Source organism: Ursus maritimus, unplaced genomic scaffold (assembly GCF_017311325.1).
Source record: "Ursus maritimus isolate PB19 unplaced genomic scaffold, ASM1731132v1 scaffold_1, whole genome shotgun sequence".
Classification (NCBI taxonomy): Eukaryota; Metazoa; Chordata; class Mammalia; order Carnivora; family Ursidae; genus Ursus; species Ursus maritimus.
This window is the reverse complement of record NW_024423343.1, coordinates 103,017,768-103,040,443: the sequence shown is the minus strand read 5'-3', so window position 1 is coordinate 103,040,443 and position 22,676 is coordinate 103,017,768. Positions and strand designations below refer to the sequence as shown.

The 22,676-nt window shown below is 41.5% G+C and overlaps 1 protein-coding gene across 2 annotated transcripts in view; it reads right to left on the bottom strand.

Annotated features, from left to right (window-relative positions):
• The window catches only part of CNTNAP5 (contactin associated protein family member 5), a 772,957-nt gene that overhangs the window by 359,475 nt on the left and 390,806 nt on the right, over window positions 1-22,676 (bottom strand). For both annotated transcript variants that reach the window (XM_040619104.1, XM_008686098.2), the window contains exon 8: window positions 3,383-3,647. In XM_040619104.1, coding sequence (XP_040475038.1) covers window positions 3,383-3,647 — 265 coding nt within the window. The remainder of the gene's footprint in view (window positions 1-3,382; window positions 3,648-22,676) is intronic.

Below are 22,676 nucleotides of genomic sequence, written 5' to 3'. Positions count from 1 at the left end.
AGGGGTGAATGTGCCAGGCATCTCTGCACCTCCATTTCCATGAGGGTTACTTTCTCTTTTCGACCCAAGATGTTAGAAACGCCTGAACTAGTGTCCAATTAATCTTTAAATATCTGGATTCCCTGTCCCACTAACAAAATGTGGTGTGCTACTATCTGTTTTCCATAATGTACTATGTGTTGAGGGTAGCCCCACTGGGCCTCAAGCATCATCGGCACCATGGCCATTACCTCCTGCTTTCTCACACGGGGCTATCATCCCTTAGAAAGCCACTATGATCTCAAGTACTTTGAAAACAAGTTTCCTCAGAAATGTAAAGAACAAGAAAACTTTTTGTTTGACTTTTTGTTTGTTGTTTGTTTAGCTTCTCTCCCCCACCTTCCCCAGGCAGAAAAAATCCAGCAGACACAAAGCATAGCTCCATTTCAAAGAAAAAATGAGAGAAGTTCAAATTTTCCAAAATTCAAAAATTCTTCCTGGGGAAAGAATAAAGCAAGAGTTTTCTAAGACAGACTTCAGGAACTCAGCACATTTTTAAAACTTCCTTTTACTTGTTTCATTTTTTGAGAGACAGGTCTGAAATAACGGATGATTTTTTCCCCTTCTGCAGCTGGGCAACGTGGCAGCTTTTACCAGCCTCTCTCAGTTATAAACGTGTTTTAATGGACTGACATGTGCTTAATAATACAGGCAGCACCTGGACGCTTTAGAGCAAAGTGCCGCCAGGGCCTATCCTATATTAAAACTGCATTATTGACCTGAGGCCTACAAGTCTCTGTACTCAAACACCTTGCCGATTAGAGAGAGAAACAGCCTAGTGCCAGCTCACATTTTTCTTCTTCAAATAGGGAGGATTGAGGTCTAACTTTTATAACTCTGAACGTGAAAAATATTATGTTTCTAAGTGATTAACTTACCTCTATTACTGGGAATTTTATAAATTTTATAAAAGTCCTATGCCTGCACAAATTGACTCAGCTTTTATGACTCTGTGGAGGGAGGCCCCTTCTAGCTATAGGTTTTGAGTCAGTATGGAAAGGAAGGGAATTTGCTGACTAGCTTCTCAATACGGTGCTTAAGATTTTAGGTACATTCCTCGTTTAATCACCATCATGGCAGTCTCCTGATGTAAGAACTTTTTTTTTTTTCCATCTCACGTTTTAGGTAAACTCTGAGATGGTCCTTGATGATCCATGACTCCTAATATCCACAGCTTTGTATAATACCCTTGGCTTGAGGAAGTCCTAGACTTATTTCCTTGTTTCTACTACTGAACAAAGCATGGTAAAAGGAATGGAATGCCACTCCTGGTGTTAGGTTATAAAAAGACTATGGCTTTTGTCTTGAGTGCTCTTTCTCTTTCTTGATTTTGGGATAAAAGTACTATCATTTCTTGCGGCAGCCTTCTGGAGAGACCATGGGATAAGCTTGGAAGTGGATCTTCTGAGGCCTGCCAACAGCCATATGGGTTAGCTTGGAAGCAGATTTACCCAGAGTTGAACTTTGAGATGATGGCAGCCCCCACCAACAACTTAATTGAAGCAAGAAATACCCAGCCAAGGTGCCCCTGGATTCCTGACTTATGAACTAGGACACAATAAACATTTTCAACCACTATATTTTGCTATAGTTTTTTACACAACCATAGATAACTAATACAGTTTCATTTACATATGAGACAAAGTTAAGAAGTTTATTCAGGGCCATAGAATAGTAAGGAAAAGCAGTATCTTTTGAACCTAAGTTCCAGACCCAGGCTCTCCTACTATTCCAGGGATTCAATGGACATTTTCTCTGCTAAGTGGCATATGAGGTTCTCCCACAGTCTGGCCTGATCTTGGGTATTAAGTCATGCTCTTTACTATTAAAATCAAGTTTCTCTAGTTTATTTGGGTAACAAAACTCGCAGTACAGTGGGAGAAGGAAGACATTTAAGAAAAAATGTGATGTAATCCAGGATGGATATTGGCCCAGGATGCCCAGAGGAGCGGTATTTGATTCAGACTGTGGAACCAGGGAGGCTTTTCAAATGATTTGTTGACTTAGGAACATGCCTCACCCCCTAATATAATGCCTGGCACATGGTCCAACCTCAGTAAGTTCTTGTTGACTAAGTACTGCTTCTTGAAGGACAGGAGACACTAGTAAAATAACAAATAGAGAGGGAGGGAGAAAGTTCTACCGACTCGTGTTACAAAAATATCACATGGAAGAATCAGAGTTTTGAAAAACATGACTTCTTCATAAATCTGTTCTGTAGTATTGCTACATATTAAAATCTGTACATTGCCATAGAAGTCTTTCCAAAATTAGCTATTCAAGGACCAATTTAAAAAGTTTTGCCATACCTAGAGGCCATATACTAAAGTATACTTTAAAATATTTTTTAATTTAAATATTTTTATTTATTTACTTGAGACAGAGAGAGAACCAGAGAGCTCAAGGTGGGGGAGGGGCAGAGGGAGAGGGAGAAGCAGATCCCAGGGAGGGGCTGGAACCCAGGACCCTGAGATCAGGACCTGAGCCAAAGGCAGACACTTAACTGACTGAGCTACCCAGGTGCCCCTAAAAAGTATTTTTTAAACTCACTAATTTTCCCTTGAAATAAAATCTGGTGGTTGCAAAGGGTCCATGGTAGTGTGTTTGATATACAGGAAAACTACAGACTTCAAAGCCAGACAAATTCAGGATGAAATTGTGGTTCCATCCCTTATTAATGTGGGATTTTGGAAGTTACTTAGCTTCCATGACTCTTCACTTCCTCATCTATAAAGTACCTATAAAATACCTTCCTTGAACGAGCATGATGAAGACTCCATGTAATATATGATGTGTCTGTTGAGACCCAACAAAGAGCTCAGAAAATGGTCTACATTATGCTATATATAGGCAGGAATTCTTATTCTCACTTTTCAAACAAGTTTGCTGAGGAATAAGGAAATTACGAGACTTGTCAAAGTTTAATAGATATGCCTGAATTCAGTGGTGGGTTTTTTGTTGTTGTTGTTGTTTATTTCGTTTTGTTTTTTGAAAAAAATGTTGCCTTGGGGCACCTGTGTGGCTCATTCAGTTAAGTGTCTTCCTTCCGCTCAGGTCCTGATCTCAGAGTGCTGGGATCCAGCCTCACATTGAGTCAGGGTCCCTGCTCAGCAAGGAGTCTACTTCTCCCTCTGCCCCTTCTGTCTACTCCCCCGCCAATATATATATATATATATATGTTGTTTTTTTTAAAGTTTGCATCTTCAAACTTAGAGTAAATTAGTGTATACTGGGTCATCCCACATCCCTTAGAGCTGGATTCTGCACATTTTAGTCAGAATCTCAAACATGTGCTGACTTGGCTGAACAAGAAACCAACCTAGCAATTGTCAGAAGACGGTACCTGTGAGGATTTCAGCAGTGCGTTCAGTCATTTTCTGAATCACGAGTCTCACGGTTCCACCCTCCAGGCTCAGCAGCAGGGTTCCCGAGCCCTCAGACAGCTCTGTGGACAGAAGCAGACCATCCTTGTTCCATGTTCGAAACTGGAAACTCACTGAGAGCCCATCAATTTGGGGGGTGCCAGGCAGCAGCAAATAACTGCTGCTGGAGTTGACAAATGTGATGGGAACGATTTGTGGTTCGGAGCAGGAAAAAGTGACATTGCCCTGGAAAACAATAAAAATCAAACATATAAAAGCCATTTTTTATTCTGCAATCTGACAGCTGATATAAACAACCACCTGGAGCTGATCTTAATTTCAGGATCATTCTACATTCAGCTGCAAGATCTTAAAGGAAAAAAAATGTCAGTTTTGTTCAGAATATGCCCACGAGATTGTTTCCATTCCTGTTTTACAGATCAAACTCTTATCTTGGAGAAGGCCATCGAAGACTCCAGTTGGGGTAGGGGGCGGGATGGGAAACATCAACATTTTCTAAGGAACCAGTTATGAAAACAAGTACATTTATCATTGAATAAATATGTACAGCAAACCAACTATGGGCCAAGCAGGGGATAAAGTTTAAAGAGATACACATGAGGGGTGCCTGGGTGGCTCAGTCGTTAAGCGTCTGCCTTCAGCTCAGGGCGTGATCCCGGCGTTCTGGGATCGAGCCCCACATCAGGCTCCTCTGCTGGGAGCCTGCTTCTTCCTCTCCCACTCCCCCTACTTGTGTTCCCTCTCTCGCTGGCTGTCTCTCTCTGTCAAATAAATAAAATCTTAAAAAAAAAAGAGAGAGAGAGATACACATGAAAAAACTTTGTTATGACATGGAAGGTGCTACAAGAGAGAGAGAGAGACACAAGCTCCCAGGGGAGCCTAGTAGAAGAAATAACTAAACAGGTAAAGGTTTTACAAGGGAGGTGATGCTTTCCTGGAAGGACATGGGAAGGAGAGAAGTGAGTGTGCTGGCTAGCCTTTTCAGCAAGTGGCACGTTGCGTGCAAAAATTTGGAGAAATTAGCAAAATGGCATTCCTGGAAATTACAGGGAACTTGTCATTTCTGAGCATTAAGTGAGGCAGGGAAGGCCAGGGGCCATGAAGGCAGTGAGACCATAAAGATGAGTAGAGGCAGAGTTTAAAAGTCCCTTTATGTTTGCTAAAGTTATCATCCAAGCTTAGAAACAATAAAGTGACATTGGTCGGATTTTAAGCTATGAAGAGGATTTTCAGTAGCATGCGGAAGCCTAGAGGTGGGGAATATTAAGGGTGCATCAGCTAGAATCAGGAAGATGAGGAAGAATATTATTCTTTGCATTAAGTGAGGTAAACTGGTCCAAGTTTTCCAGGGGGGATCACCCTAGCTTGACTGGCTGCCTGAATTCAAATTTTCCACTAAGGTGTCCAAATAGGGAGGTTATATACCTACTACAGCTCCCAGTACTGGAGCAGGTTGATCGTTCAACTCCAAAATCCTCATAGTCTGGAAAAACATCCCTAGGTCCCCACCGTGTCTGTTAATGATAGTCCCGCATTTCTGAAAACAAACAGCAATCTCCAAACAAACTTAAACCAATAGCACATTTCTGATGGTTCACTCACCAACCATGCTGCTATCAGTGTATGCTTGCATTAATCATTTGTTGTAGTTGTTTAGATGTTTCCTCGTCTTGGGTTAGATCCCCAGAAGTTAATTAATGTGTCAAAGGGCAAGGCCCTTGATATCCATTAAGAAGTTGCCTACAGTTCATACTGCCCCACCGCGCCTTAGGCAGTAGGCTAAGTGCTCACAAACATACCTCATGTATTCTGCACAGTAACACTGGATCCATTTAAATAGTTCACAAACTAAGTTAAGGAAGCTTAGCGGATTAACAAAAGTCATGTGCCTCCTTAGCAGTGACAATGGGATACAAACCTCTGTTTGTCAGACATGGAAGACTTTCCTTATAGCCATTTAGCCACCATCTCTGAAACATCCCTCTTCTGCACTGGGTAACACCATTCTAAAAATTCTACCCATTTGGTTATCATATCCATTGTTGTTCTAATTTGCATTTAAAAAAATTTCTGGGGCACCTGGGTGGCTCAGTTGGTTAAGTGTCTGACTTCTGCTCAGGTCATGATCTAGGGTCCTGGGATGAAGTCCCACGTCATCTGGCTCCCTGCTCAACGGGAAGTCTGCTTCTCCCTCTCCCGCTGCCCCTCCCCCCGCTTGTGTTTGCTCTCTCTCTCTCTCTCTCCCTCAAATAAATAAAATCTTAAAAAAAAATCTGGTGGGCTTCTTTTCAAGAATTAGAATATCCCCACTGATGGCAGATTGATTGAAGCAGAGCTGTATTTTGGAAGAATTAAAATCACAAATGCTCCTACAGCAAAGTCCAGAGATAGCATAACCATTCTTCCTCTTTTTCTCTTCCTCAGGTCAGTATCACCTCCTCTGGTAACAAATTTGCCAGAGCTAAGTCGTACCCCAATTTTGAGGGTGTGCAGAAGGGGGAATGGTTGGGAGGCAGTGATGAGGTTGCAGGCAAAGAGTAGGAGGTCATAAAAATGTTCCATTCCCTCGCCGATTTCAAATCCAATGTTTAGCTCAACCCAGTGTTCTCTAGATGTTCTCTGGATCGATAGCCATGGGAGGTGGGGGTCTACAGAAACTGAGATTCTCCCCTTATCTGAGCAGTTCACTCATATATGACAGATCTGGGAGACCCCTTTCTCAGACTTGCTCCATCCACTGAATGTCTAATGGACCTCAGGTACTTGTGATATAGACAAGGGGACTCAGCATCCCTTGAAGGACATTCAAGTGTCCTGACTGGATTCTGGTAGCAAGAAATTCAGATCAATGCCTCAGGGATTCTCTCTGGTTAAGGTAAAGCCATGTGTGGTGATCAACACTTTTCCTCATTGGAGAGCAGGACAATGTTAAAATGCATTGCGGTGTCCCTGGTTCACTGAAGATCATGCTCCTCCAGTCCATTTGCCTCATCCCTTCATACTGTCCTCGGCTGTCCTTCCCTGGAGCAGCAGCCTGAGCTTTCCAAACTTCTCTGTTGCTCAAACACACCCCTGCTATGTTCTCTGATGGCAAGTCCAAGGACAAACGACTAGGAGAGAAGATATAGGAGTAGATGGGAAATGCTTTCCACACCAAATCTGACCCAGCTCTCCTGGCAAGTGAATGCTTCCAGCTCAGCTCCCCATCACACAGCTGCTGTGCTGCCATTTCTGCTTCTAATCCCATCTCAGCTACACTTGCTGTTGGCAGAAATGTCACAGTGTTGAGAAACATTGATATCCACCCCCACCCCCATCTCCCCAGTAGACAGAAAGGAAAAAAAAATTAGCTAAATGCAAAAGTGCTACTTTTTAAATCAGCACGGATTATTTAATCTTTCTCAATAATACCATTTATGACTTCAGAATCCTTCTCAAGGCAGCATTTGAGGGAGTCCCCACCATGATTTAGAAACAGCAGGCAACAAGACAATTTACTTTTGGACACTGTCAAAACAAAAAGTGGTAAAAAGTCTACAGACTATATTCTACCCTATATACCCCTTCAATCTATTAATTCAACTTTCATTCCATCTCCCCCACCCCACTCCCTGCCTGCCAAGAAGGAAGCTCCATTTCTCAGACTCCCTATTCTATTGCACTTTTGATTCATTAAATACTTCAACATTTATTCAAGATTTCACGAGCATTATAAAACAATGTGCTAAGCACAGGAGTTACACATAAGTTATAAATGTGATTGAAATCTGTTGCATTAGTCCTTAAATGTACATTTTGAATGTAATAGGTACAAAGTGTGCCATGACACAGGAGTGCACCATGGCCAAATCTTCAACATAAATCAACAGAACCTTGGCCCTACAGATGAGATTTAAAAAAAAAAAAAAAGTCAGTATCACTGCCATGGGTCCCTTTCTCCCCTCCATAAATTACAAGACCTGAAGGGTCTTTTACTGTACAAAAAGAGGTTACTCTACATTGAAGAAGCTAAATCCTTGGTACCTGTTGTATTTCTCCTGCAACTCCACCATGTCCTGGTTGGATAGTGACCTTCTACTACGTGACTGAGGCTGCCAGTCAAGACTGGGATAAGGCCTCCCCAAGGCAATAACTGGCACAGGTATCTGGAACACCTGAGTGGGGATCTCCATTTGATTCCAGGATGGCAGTTCTTAGTGCCCTGTGCTTTCATGTATGCTTTTCATGTGCATACATGCCCATTCTCCAAAAGGTGAGGTACCCCAAACTGCTGACCCCAAGATAGAGCAGCCATCCGTGCATTAGAGAACCCCAAACAATATCCATGTTCCTTCTCAAGGATCCACCATGGCCTTTTCTTTATAACCCTTAAGACACAGAACTTCCCATCTCACCTTTCTCAGACAAAAAAATGATCTCTCCAGATGGAGCACAGAGCTTTGAAACCCTAAAGATCTTTTCATAGACCATCTTAGAGAGATTGTCCATATCTGTGTAAAAATGCTGTTCTGCACCATAAACAACAAAAGCTGATAATGTCCTCTGTCATGAGAAGCTTGATGGCCTCCTACGGGTGGTCAGGACTTGAAACCCAAGAACCAAGTTTGTATCAGAGAAGGAAGCAAACCCTTTTCATTGATTCATTCTCCTCAGGGAGCCCTCCCTCCAGAGGGCAGAGAAAAGCCCCTACCTCACTAATAGCTATGGAGTAGTACATGGTCCTAGACAAAGGAAGCCTGTCCTAATCTGGACAGTTACAAAAGGCTTCCTTAGAGAGGTGACACTAGCATTGAGATTTTACAGAGGTACAGGAGTGGCTACATGGAAAGTAAGAAGTATGCTATCTGAGCACAGAGGGAAAGCACTTGCTAAGGCCAGAGACAGGAAGGTGTGTGGCAGGCATAGCCAGGGACTCAGCAGAAGGTCTGCTGACTACAGTTCAAAAGCCAGGATGTCCGCAGGCAATATTAAGTCAAAAGGACAGAAAGAAAGGCAATCATGTAAGCCTTTAGACTACGTTGAGGCACTAGAACTTGATGCTATGGACAAAAAGAGAATGAGAATGGGGGAAGGGGGGATTGATGCAGAAGTTAGGATACACGCTCATGCGTGCTTCAGATGCATCCCTCAGGGGGCTTTCCTCAGGAAGTGGAGTGTATTGTGTGAGGAGATGAGTGGCCAAGGGCCACACCTCAGGCAGCTGTTGTAGTTAGTAGACCAGAGCAGTTAAGGGATTATGGAGGGCTCTATCTAGAATGGCAAAGAGGGAGAGGGAGAAATGCAAACAAATATTTTGCAGGTAAAATTGATAGGAGGTGCTGTGCAGGGTAAAGGGACAGGAAGATCAAGCATAGCTCCCATTCTCCTCTGCTTGAACAAGGGACTTCAGATAGGAAAGAGCAGAGATGGCGCTTGACCACTGACTGACTGCCACCTGCCATGGCTGGCATCCACCCCATTAGAGTGCGAAGACACACTGACAGCAAACAGAAGTCCTTAAGCTCACTCATCCGATCAAGTTGTATAGTTACTATGGCAACCTGCACCCTAAACACACTTCCTGCCTTTCTCCCTCTACCAGGAGTGAGTGGCTTCTTCAAGCATCTGCACCCACCTTCCCACTTCCTCCCCCATGGGCCACATGCCCAAGCCTGTTTCAGATCCTTCCAGCCACAAGGTAGCTGCCTTCTCCACCATGTGTCACTGGTCTGTGTTAGCATACTGTTTATCCGCATATCTACACATGTATGACCATACATTTATCATATCTCTTATACTGCCTTGTCATAATTAGCTACTCTTGAATACTTGCATAGCTTTTACACAATAATGCATTTATTTGTATTTGTGTACAGAGCATTTGCTTCGAATTCGGAGAAGGAAGTAAAATTGTTCAACTTAGGCAGAAATGGATTCTTATCATAAATATTTAGTGGAAAACCCATATATTCTATCTGATCCTTATTTTTGGCTACTATAATTTGGAGGATAAAGGTAGAGAGTTGACTTGGGATCAAATGAGAACACATGCAACGTGCCCAGCATTGATTGTGATTGTTGTTTTTCTGCTTTCCCAGGTCTGCCAATTTTTGGGTGATCTGAGGCAAGTCACTTCTAGAGTCTTAGTTTCCTGTTTTGTAACCTGAAACCATTGGACTAGACAGTTCTAAGGTTCCCACTGCTTCCACATTTCTACAGTATCTGAAACTAAACACCCACATCCTTATCATCTGTCTTCTCTTCAGAGTGGGGCATAGGCATCATCTGAACCATTCCTATTGTTGGTATGAGACATGTAACCAAGTATTTACATTTTCAAATACTTTTCTTTATAATGATTCAGGGCATAAAGAAGGACACTTAGGCCTTTCTCCTACCAATTCTTTTCGAACTTCAGGGAACAAAGCAAGAGTCTCCGTATATGATGATATATATTTAAAATATAGTAAACAGAAAATGATATTCTTTTATATTTTAAAAAAGAGGCCCAATTTTTATAAACATGATTAGCAGGGAATAACAACCAATTGACTGACTATTCTTCTCTCTACCCCCTCTCCAAAAAAAGCAGCCGTAAACCCTTTACAAAGAGAATGCTAGGTTAACATTGAAGTGCACCAGGGTTTACAGTGTTTAACCGTTTCTTGGAGATGATAAAATAGGTGAAATTCTATGTAACTTGCTTAGCTTGGTGCTGTCCAAGGACCATGCAATGAAAATCAGAAGGAAACAATGAGAGAAAACATAGGTTCTGAGCAGCAGCCTCCTTCCAAATAAATCCAAGTCATTCTGCCACCAAATCAGAAGTTTGTCAAATGCTGACTGTATTCCAAACAAAATCCATCCAACTAAAAGTTTTCTTCCCTGGTGGAGGGGCTCATCAAAAAGGAGATTTTGTAGTAATACCATGGTATCCTGATGACTTGTGAGTGAGGAGTATCTGACAGAGAGAAGCCTGCACATTTAAGTCTTTGTCATGTGACCACAGAATGAAACAGATGAACTGTCACAAACAAGACTTATTTTTCATACAGAGGAACAAACTTCAGAAGATGCTGTTCTGCTTATGAACACAGTGGAAGAAACACCATCATGGTCTAAACGCAAGTAATAGAGGGAACAGCCCCAAATGCATTGAACGGTGAGTTAATGTCAAACGTTGCTAAATATGTAAATCATTTTTTTCATTGGTCACTGGATAGGTTAGCCAGGCCTCAGACAGCACAAGGCAAAAATGTCATAATTTGCCAAACTAGAACAAGAAGCTAACAAAACTGAGAAGAAAGACACTCACGAATGGCTTAATCTGTCCTACTTCACAGATGTAGGGTTGAACATAATCCTTTGCTTATTTTGGTTGAGGCCACAGATGTACATGAGACCTTTTAGACCATAGCAGCCAAAGTTAACTGTGCCTGGATTTCTACCAAGGTGTTACCTTTGCCTTAATCCTCTGATAAGGGAACCACTTTATTTCAAGATTGTTCTTTGCTTGTGTTGACTGCACAGACTACAGGTTATGGATAAAGGGGCCATCAGTGATGAACTGTTCATGGCATTTGTCACTTGTGGGCAATTTCCTCCAGTCAAACTTTGACCAGTTACGATAGGCACCACCTTCTTCTAGTTATCTTGGTTTGGCAAGTGCATTCCTTCCCGACACATTTCACTACTCAAAGATATCTATTCCTGGGGCGCCTGGGTGACTCCGTTGTTAAGCGTCTGCCTTTGGCTCAGGGCATGATCCTGGAGTTCTGGGATCGAGCCCCATGTCGGGCTCTTCCGCTGGGAGCCTGCTTCTTCCTCTCCCACCCCCCTGCTTGTGTTCCCTCTCTCGCTGGCTGTCTCTCTCTCTGTCAAATGAATAAATAAAATATTTAAAAAAAAAAGATATCTATTCCTGCCTGTAATAGTGATTCAAGCCATTTAACTATTTTGTGGAAGGCACCAGAAAGTTATCCTCTGCTTTAGATGATAGTCTTAAAGAAGTCATAGATAAAAGGCATGTGAGGAGCCTGCAAGGTCAATGTCCTCTAACTCATTCTCAATCAGGCGGCTTGCCACTACTTCTTGCCTCTTTTCTAGGACTTCATTTCACCCACCAAATGCTGCTCACTACCTGACAATAAGACCTTAGCCTGGCTTAGAGTCAACTGGGGAGAGGAGGACAGAGGTAAGACAGTTGCCAGGTCCTGGTCTGGGACCTACTAGCCATCCACTGGCACAGCAGGACATGCAGTGCAACTGATGCAGTTGGAATGTTGCGGTCTTGAACCTTGGCAGACAATTGGATTGGTTCCCTAAGGATGGGGGAGAGAGGTGCCCCAGGGTAAATGTGCATTCACAGTTCACTCTCCCAAAAAGGGGCAAGCCCACACCTTCACTGAGACTCTAATGTAGTGATGGGGTGGCTGTGGGGATTGGCTTTAGCTGGAAGGTTGGCATGATCCAGAAATCCATCTACCATATCTGGGACCCAAAGCCTCTGGCCCTGGGGACACCTAGTTGTCACTCATTTGAGAGCACCTCTGTCCACCCCTGCAAGAAAAGAGAGGGGGAAAACAAAATAGAATTCAAAGAGTAGACCAGTATTTATTTGTTGAAATGAGGCCATTGATTGAGGTAGTCTGGGAAAAGAACTTGACCAAAGTTAGTATGAGTCTGAATCTAGTCTGGGGAACAAGGCAGTGGCTAGATAAAGGGGCTATGTGAGTGGCTAGGAGAGATGGAGTCTTGCTGGCCACTCTACTTCCACTGGGACTCCTCAAATATTGTCACAACCAAGTCCCAGTATATCCCTTCCTTGAGTCCTGAGTAGAGATGATATGTCAGAAACGGCTATCTTGCTGTACCAGAAAACCAATTTCTAAGACCTCAAGGGAATATAGCAGACCCATCTTGAGGTTCTGCTTACCTTGACTGGTTTTAGAGTTTCCTAAATGTGCACTTCTAAGGGTTATATTGCTGTGCTGAGCTGTTATTTACAAAGCATTTTCATTGTGGGTGTTTGTTTTGTTTTTAATCATCATCCAGACATCACAACACCCTGGTGAGTAAAAAATAAAGCTAGCAGTGCAAGGCTGAGTTTCAATCAGGAGGCATCAAACAAAGCCAATCAAGCATTTATAAGCTGGGGGAAAATGATCTTGATTCAATCTAATTTGTGGGGAAAGATTTCAAAGTCAGTTCTTGATTTTCCAAATGAGTACAACCATTTCTAATTTGATTTGTCTGAAAACTCCCAGGACTGACTGGCACGCTATTGGCAAATGTAGAGGAAAGGCTGCCTTGTAAGCTAAAGCTATTTTTCTGATTCACAAACTTAGGAGGAACAGGGAGCCAAATTAAGGTATTTTTTAATGTTTAGACAAAGATAGTCTCCTTCATTTTTTTATTTATGTATTTAAACAGATATTTATTAAGCAGTTCATATAGACTGGGCTCAGTTCTAGTGGCAAGGACACAGCCCGAGAGATAGGTAGAGTTTGCGCACCTGGAGCTTGCACTGCACAGGATGAAGGACACAAAATGTGTCATCACAACTATGATTAGGTGCCAGGAGGGAGAAGTCTATGTTGATGGGACAGCATTTAACAGGGCTTCCTGAAGTACCTTTTGATTTGGATGATAAGTAGGAAGAAGTGGGAGTGGGAACAGGATTGGGGTCGAGGGTGAGAAGTCAGAGGAGGACAACCACTGGAAAGAAAGTAATGGTGTAGTTTTGGAAGTTAAGGGAAACTAGATGCCTGGCATCAGTCTATACAGGTAACATATTTATTGTTTCTGCCAAAGAAGGCCTTTGAGGATAGAGATCATGACCCTTCAGTTTCATTTGAGGGATATCTAGGGGAAGCATCTTCAATAATGAAGGGAATGTCCCACTAATGGCTGAAGAGCATGGGTACACTGGCAGGTGGTTCCCCACATAGCCCACTTCTCCAGCTTTCCATGAGGTGGCTACATGTACATATCAGTAAACAGGGACCCACTGAGAGCCACATGCTGCCTTTGGCCTCAAACACTTTCTCTTGACTTTCTTCTATTTTGCCCAGTCCGCAAGCTCGCAATTTCAGTTCCTTGGCTATGGATTCAGAGTTCGTTCCATGCCTGTGTGCCCATTTCTGGCCCCATATTTCATGCTTATTCCCGTGCATCAAAAATGAACACCCCCACCTGAGTTTCAGTTTTTGCAAATAGTTGTGTCTTTGACCTAGAAACAAATCCCAGAGGACATCCTTGGTAGCTGGGGAGTAAAAGGGAATGACAAACACACCCAAGATTAAACTGATAACCTCTCAGTTTTAGGCAGGAGATAAAGGTGTAACTATGCTGAACACTCTTTAATTTTTATTTCCAAGTATTGTGTAAAGCTATTTGGAAATATGAATCAAGAAGCTTAAGAATATTAATAATCCTTTTTGACACTTTACTTTCACTTCTAGAAACCTATTTTCAGGAAATAACCTGCAATTAAAAATTAAACCGAGATTTACACACTAAACAACTATTATTTATAATAATACAAACCTGGCTTTAAAATTAGAAGAATCGTTATATAAATTATGGTATATTCATCTGACATACTATTTGCCACCACTAATAACAATTTTTATGGTAAGCATGAAAATTGCTTTTAATATACTATCAAATGAAATGAACAGAATACAAATTGCATGTACAAATCAGATAAAATAAACCTATATATAAATATGTAGGTATAGAACAGAGACCACTTTGCTAAATAGTGGCTCTAATTGGCTTCTGGAATTACGGGGATTTTTATTTACATAATTATTTTTTTCTTCATTTAACATTTATTTAAAATGAAAAATTAAAACTTTTAAAATGGAAGTTTAAATTAAATTGTTTTCCATGGGGCACCTGGGTGGCTCAGTCATTAAGCATCTGCCTTCGGCTCAGAGCGTGATCCCAGGGTCCTGGGATCGAGCCCCACATCAGGCTCCTCCACTGGGAGCCTGCTTCTTCCTCTCCCACTCCCCCTGCCTGTGTTCCCTCTCTCGCAGGCTGTCTCTCTCTCCATCAAATAAATAAAATCTTTAATAAATAAAATCTTAAATAAATAAATAAATAAATAAATAAATAAATAAATAAATCGTTTTCCAAGTATCATTTGAAAGTTTTCATGACAACAATATTGAGAATTAGTAACTGCTATCAAGGACATTAGTGTGGATTATTGAGAGAAATAAATAATAGCAGTTAATCCAAGTAGGGATAGAAGCAGAGGGATATGAAACCCAATGACTACTAGTTTTCAAATGGTTCCCACACCTGAATAATTTTAGAATTGTTTGTTCTTTCATTGCAATCTTGAGTTATGTGTTTACTCCACCAAAGTAGGCAAAGGTGACAAGTCATTATGGTAGTAAAGTCGAAAGAAGGTGTCATGTGTGAGCGTGTGTGTGTGTGTGTGTGTGTGTGTGAACATGTGTGAACATTTCCTTTTGAGTAAACTCTCTTGTACAAGTCGTTTGGCCCGCAAACAAAGCAACTTTCCACTCTACAAGCATGTACGTGATGCCTTTTAAGACTAAATTCACTTCAGTGAGGAACAAATGTTCTTAGCTCTGAAAACATACTATGGGCTTCTTGGTGTCCTGGGAAGAGACTGAAAAGTATCAAGTGTATGGGCAGGGCAAGTACCCTTAACTGGCCTGGAAAATTAAGCAAATTTACAGCTCAAAAATGAATATATTATAAAAGTCAGCTTCTCAATTTTATCAATAATGATTTAGAAATGAGAAGAAACATATCTCACTCTGATTATTACAATTATCTCTAAATAAACATTTTAGAAGTTTTCCTAATAAAAATAACTAAAAAATAGAAGCTAAAACTGTTATATTTGGGGTGGTGAATATGCTAGATCAACACTAAGAGAAATATAATGTGAGCCACTTATGTAATTTAAAATTTTCTGTAGCAGGACACCTGGGTGGCTCAGTTGGTTAAGGGTCTGCCTGTGGCAGAGGTCATGATCCCAGGGTCCTGGGATGGAGCCCTGAGTCAGGCTCCCTGCTCAGTGGGGAGCCTGCTTCTCCCTTTCCCTCTGCCCCCCGTCTGCCCCCTCTCCGCTATCCTTCTCTGTCTTGCTCTGCTCTCTCTCTGTCAAATAAATAAATAAGATCTCTAAAAATAAATAAAAAAATAAATAAAATTTTCTGTAGCTATATTAAAAAGAAAGAAGTAAAATGAAAGAGATTAACTTAATTAATTTTAATTTGAATATTGGGTTATTTACCTCAATACATGCAAATATTACTTAAACATATAGTCAATATTAAAATTACTGAGTTTTTTTTTAATTTTTCCAGCACATCTCAGTTTGATCTAAACACATTTCAAATGCTCAATAGCCACACATGGCCAATGGCTACCACATTGGATGGCACAAGTCCACAGTGTCCTTATAATGGTGATGGTAGACCTTGACACCAAAGTAAAAACTGTAACACTTTTTACATGAGAATTCTCATATACTGACCTTTATTGTTCAAAGAGACTTAGGCAGACATCCCCAGTGACCTACTCAAAATCCATTCTCCTTGCTTTTCTCGTAGTGGAACTCCAATTTGTTTGAGGCAACACTATGTTCAAGTGGGTGGCTACATGTCCTCACTCCCGCTGCAGATCTGTATGCTCAGGTGAGTCTGGTCTACAAGGCATGGCAGCGCAGAAGCATTGGTTGGGACTTCCTGGAAGCCTTAAAAAGCGCTGACTTAGCTGACAGGGATACTCCTTTTGGCTCTGTTTTTCTCCCTCCTCTGAAGCTTTGCATGTAGATATGATTCCTCAGGTTCCAGAAGCCTACTGGGACTCTTAGGATAGAAGCCACAGAGTAAGAATGGCTTCCTTGAAGGGTGGAATAGTCTGAAGTCTCTAACTGCTTCCTGGGGCCTCTTGTCTCTATGTTACTGTTTTGTTGAGGAGGCAAGGGAGGCTATAGAGAACTAATACAAGCACTTCCTATGGTCTTCAGATAATAAAATTTTAAGTGATTGTTGAATTGTGTTTCCCCAGAATCCATATGTTGAAACTCTAACCCCCAGTACTTCAGAATGGGATAGTATTTGGAGATGAGACCTTTAAAGAAGGGATTATGTTAAAATGAGGTCATTAGGGTGACCTCTAATCCAATCTAACTGGTAGACACCAGAAGAGGAAAATTGGGCACAGAGAAGAATCAGCTGTATGGAGACACAGAGGAGAGGCCAGTTAAGGCCCTGGGCAGAAGGTGTCCACGTGCAAGCCAAGGAGAGAGGCCTCAGGAGAAACCAAACCTCCTGACACCTTGATCTCAGACTTCTACTCTCCAGAACTGTGAGAATATAAATTTCTATTGTTTGATCCAAGCTAGCCTGTGGTAGTTTGTTATGGAAGTCCTTGTAAACTAATACAGTGATAGAGTGTTTTTAAATAATTCTCCTTAATGAAATGTTTGTGTTGAAAGGTATTTTAGACAATTTTTAAAGATTTTATTTATTTGACACAGAGGGAGAAAGAGCAAGCACAAGTACAAGTAAGTAGAGTGGCAGGCAGAGGGAGAGGGAGAGGCATACTCCCCGCTGAGCAGCGAGCCTGACGCGGGGCCTCATCCCAGGACCCTGAGATCATGACCTGAGCTGAAGGCAGACACTTAACCGACTGAGCCACCCAAGTGCCCCTGAAAGGTATTTTAGATGTTCTAAAGAATGTTTCCCAGGCACAGTACCAGAAAAAATAAGTTAATCATGAAGTTTATCCAACTATCTAGTAACCATATCAGATGGAGAAGCCACAGCTCCTGACTCATACAGTGGTTTTTATGTAGGCAGCAACCACTTCTGCATCAGGGACATAGAAATCATTCGTGGGGGTAGATATCCTGAAGATCACATTTTTTAAAGATTTATTTATTTATTTACTTGAGGGAGAAGGAGTGAGAGAAAGCACAAGCAGGAGCAGAGGGAGAGGGAGAAGCAGACTCCCCACTGAGCAGGGGGCCTGACATGGGGCTTAATCCCAAAACCCTGAGATTATGACCTGAGCCAAAGACATACTCTTATCTGGCTGAGCCACCCAGGCACCCCCCAAAGATCATCTTCTAATTCTCTACCTCAGGTGGTTAAGAGTTAGGTGGTGTCAAGGATCTCTTCCTTATATGTGAAGATCACTATGTATAGGGAGAAACAGCCTCCCTTCAGAAGATGCTTCTACTCTCCAGTGTTAAATGAGGAGACATTCTCGCTGCTACTCGGATGCTGCAAGTTTGTCTTGGTATAATCATCCCAGCACTAGCTTAAATAAATATTTCTTAAGTACGTACTATCTGTAGTATGCTAGCTTCCTCGCTGGGAATTCAAATTAGTCCTTTCTCCTCCTATTATAAAAAGGCCATTTACTTATTCAACATTTGTTGATCATCAGTTTTCTGATGTAATATTACTTTAGCTAAAATTTAGAAACTCAATGATTACAGCAGGATATAAAATGTGCATAAGGCATATCACAGCAGATGAACATGGATCTGGCATCAGAAAGGCTAGGGATAGAGACTTCCTAATATGTATCTTGGACAACTGGCTTTAATAGCGTTAAGACTCATGTTTCTCAACTTTGAAATGAAACCACAAATAGTTGTCCATTTCATAGGGTGAAATCAAGGATTGAAATAGATAAATATGAAGAGTAGTTGACAGAGTGTCTGGCACATACTAACATACTCAGTATGTTACTATTTTCATTACAGACTATGTAGATAAAAAGGGGGGAAAAGAAGTTACATGAAAGAATATTCCTTTTAAGAAAGAAGACCAGAAAATCTACATTGGCACAACATTTATGGTTGCCCTTGTTTGATGGGAATGCAGGTGTTTTTTCTTTCTTTCTACTTTTCTGTGTTTTCCAAATTTCCTATAGTGTGTAAACATGAATTCTCTTGGGAAAGCAGAAATTACATATCATTTCTAAGATACCTTTTGGTCGATATGCTGGTTATTTAATTATATTTGTGGGAGGACTGTGATTCTTGTGCTTTCCCAGAGCATTATCAGCTCTAATTATCTCACACATTTATAAAACATGGGGACCCACTGCTTCTTAAAGAGGGTATGAGGTTGTAGGGCTATCAGTCACAAAGCACTAAAATTCGACACATACCCTGGTTATAAGCACTTAAGTTTATGAGTAAAAACACGAAAAAAAAAAAAAACACAAAAAACAAGATGCTTAGACTGTCTTAATGGTTTTTGCCAGCATGACACTGTTAAAGGTTCAAAGTCTGGTAAAAATCATGGGCTTTCTAGTTTCCTGGAAGAATAGAGGACAGGCTCTTGCTATGGATTCAGTAGCGGGTACTGTATTTGCCCATGAATATAGAGTGATGAGCATTCACCAAAACCTCAGCCTATGAAACTAGGAGTATCTTCCGGGGCTGTCTGATCTTCATTCACCTTGCGAAACTAGCATTGAATGCTCCATCCTCAGGGTCTGATTCTCAGCTGTGTTCTTGCAGTGCTCAAAACAATCATTCTGTGCTTGTAAGCTTCCACAAGGCATCATCCAAAACCGAGGTAAACGGTGGATTTTAGGGCATCCCCTTGGCCCCAAATCCATTCGGACACAAGATTTCTATCAGACTCATAACTGTGGCTTGTGGAGGCTGAATGTGTCCATTTAGCCATATTCTTAATCTCAGGGTACCTTTCTTAAAGGCCTAGTCAGTCATTTCACTTTTAAATTATTTTTAAATTATCCTTATTATTTTTAAAAGAGAAGATGTTTATTTAGCTACTGGACTGTATTGATGCAATAAGAACAAATATTAATGTCCTTCAGAGGGCTTGTTTCTTGGAGACGCAAAGTAAATTTTGGAACTTATTGTCAGGGAAGAAATTGATGTAATAATTGACCACCATGGGTGCAAATGGATAACCCCATGAGCTGACTTAGCAATAGAAGGATGAGATGAACTAGGATATTAGAGAAAAGGGTGAAAAGAAATAGCAAACAAATAAAACCATTTCAAAGGAGGGCAGTGAGTTGCATGCGAAAACATTCAGGTGAAATATGCGAGTAAGTTTTAGGAGAATTGTGGCATAGCAAATCCTTATCAGAGGGGTAAATTGTTTGGGTGATTCAAATGCAGGTATACCTATGGCATACCCCAAATTTTTGAGTATGAGAAATTCCTTTTTATGTAATAAATTGCATGGACCTATAAAAGAGAGTAAGTGTAGTTTCACTATTTTCTATTGAGGAAATAGGTAACGACAAAATGAAATAAATTAGTACCTCCCTACTCACAAGAGCCTGTACCTGTATTTAAGAGTTTGCTCATACATAAGGCTATGCTCAGGTGATATTAAACCATGAACAAGCACGTGCCTCCCTTTGTCTTCCCTACCCCCTCTTCCAGATGTCCTGTGCCTCTGGTTTTTAACCTACAATTTAAAAGGAAGAAAAGAGATTAGAGAGCGTGTCAGTTATCCGTTTCTGAGTTTCAGCTCCAAAGCCACCCTTCTTTGCCCTGCTCTTGACACGGAGATTGGACCCTGTAAACATTTCCCGCCTAAATGTTAGAATTTGCCAGTAGAGGGCACTAGAGGGCCACTGTAAGGAGATACCATTTGGCGGACTTCTCTGCTGGGTTCCTGTCCTTCATTATTGATGGTCAGTGGGGAACCCACTAATTCTGCACACTTGAGCTCCAGCTGCGCCCTCAGCTCACACTTTCCCCACTGGTAGCAGCTCCCACAGGCAGCTTAGACCTGTGCTACCTGGCAAGCTTTGTTGCTACCGGCAGACTGCATGGTCCCCTGGTAACCATCCCCTTTGAAGACGTGTGAATCTCAGCCTGAGAGGCAGGCAGGGGAGAGTTCCTTGTCCCTAGTTCCTTCACTATTTTCCCTCAGCCTAGAAAAAGTACCTGATTTTTTGCACTTGCTCTTTCTGAACCATTAAGTCATCTTTTACCCATTTTAGCAGTTAGCCACCTTCTACTAGCTAACATTTTTAAAATATATATATATAATAAATTTTTCCTTTTCAAACAACCTGGACCTTGACAGAGGTGTGTTCTAAATCTTGCGGCACAAGGTGAAGAGCATCTAAGAAGCCAGTCCACCTGTCCCACAAGGAACAGATTCAGTGTCAGGTCCCTACTTACTGAGGTCCTGATGATCTAACAAGGGGAATTTATATAAGATTATTAGAAACTTATAAAGATACAGAAAAAGTTTGATTTTGTCTATTATTTTCATAATCTAAAATGTATTCTGGAGCTTTTAACTTACTGTCCATAGATGGACTTCAGGGGTATCTAGTGCTCCAAAAATGTTATACAAAATAAATGTTTTCATAATTTTCATTCTATTCTTCAAGGTATATGTGCCCCCTAAAATATTAATAATCACTGACTTAAAATCTTTAGATTTGTTCTTGTAGAAAGCCATTTATATAACAGGATATGCATAGTCATAGGACTATGGTCTTCAGGGGGAACATACAATGAGAAATGGTGAGCAAAGTGGGCAATAAAAATAACTATAACACTATTATTAACTATTAGTGATTCAATGCTTATATTTCCCAGGAGTCACCAATCTATAAAGTAGGCATTTATTAGTTTTACCTTGAAGATGATGACACTGAAACATGATGATGTCAAGTAATTTTGTCTGGATTTTGTAGCTATTATGTGGTGATGGTGGGATTTAATCTTACTGCCTTCAAAGATTATTCTCTTCTCCAATACACAGTGCCTTCATTACGTATATTTCAACATGATGAGGGGCACAGAAAGGTATGTTTATTTTGTTTCTCAGAAATACCATGTCCCCATTTTGAGTTTCCATACCCCTGCTCAAAATGCCTTCCTATTACCTTGGAATTGTCCAAAGAGATGTCTTCAAAACCTACATCACGTTCCTGCACATTCATGAAGTCTTTCCTGAACCTACTAGCCCTGCGATTTCTCCTCCTTAATTCTTGTAACATATTTTGCATCCTGCCAATAGTTTTCAGTGGCTGGGGAAATGGTACTCAGGAGCACTGTTGGGAGGGCAGGGTTGTAGTCAAAGTAAGAAAGCAGAGGCTATAAAACCAAATGGAATCATTGAGAGTATCACTGATAATCATTGAGAGTAATCAAGGTGGCAAAATGAATAAAAAGTATATGTCAAACTATTGAGGCAAGTGAGAAGCGATGAGGAGGTGTAGCCATCAAAATGGTGGGCAGGAGACTAGAAAGCACCTTATGAGGAGACAGGCAAAGTAGTGCATCAGGTCTTAATTCTGAGTTCTGAAATGGTGATCCAATGCCAAGTATGGTGGATACTGGGGCAGAGAGAGGCTTCAAGTTTCTCATCCATTGAAGGCAAGGATACTCAATAAACTGTTTTGATGATGATGATGAATCAAATGCTGAGTTATGTCATGTGGTAGAAATGTGAGTGTCACAGCAAAGAAAGCATAATGGAGCTGAGTGGTGAAAGGTGCTCCGAGGAGAAGGTGGGATCTGGAATGGCCACACAAGGCTAGCAAGCACAGCACATTTGACACTACACCATTCCCAAACCCATGGTGGATTCTGCCTATGGATCACAGCACCTCCTTCTATGCAGGCTTCTGGACCTGACGCCATGACTCTCCCCAGCCCTATGCTCCAGAGAGCCACAGACAGTCCCCTGGAGTTGACGTAGCAGGTTCACACTAGTATTCCCTAAGTGTGGTTCCATTTTTAAAGTTTTGAAACTTCCTAATTATTTACCATAAAGCCACAGCCCAAAGATCCTAAGGGGCTCCCTGAACCTAGTCTTGTCTGCCTGATTGGCAGTTCTCTCTGGGCCACCCCACAAGGCAGGAACTCAAGGGTCCATGGTTAGCCCAGCCTGGGAGTTTCAGTACTCTGCTCCACCTCAAGAAGTCCTTAAGTATTTTGAGTCTCATCCTGATTCAGAATGTTAACCCTAGGGGCACCTGGGTGGTGCAGTCGTTAAGCATCTGCCTTCAGCTCAAGGAGTGATCCCGGCGTTCTGGGATCGAGCCCCACATCAGGCTCCTCCACTAGGAGCCTGCTTCTTCCTTTCCCACTCCCCCTGCTTGTGTTCCCTCTCTCACTGGCTGTCTCTATCTCTGTCAAATAAATAAATAAATAAAATCTTAAAAAAAAATGTTAACCCTACTTGTGAGTTTAGAGAAGGATGGCTGGTTTGGGGCTAGGTCAGGGAAGAGCCAAAGGAGAAAAGCAGTTCA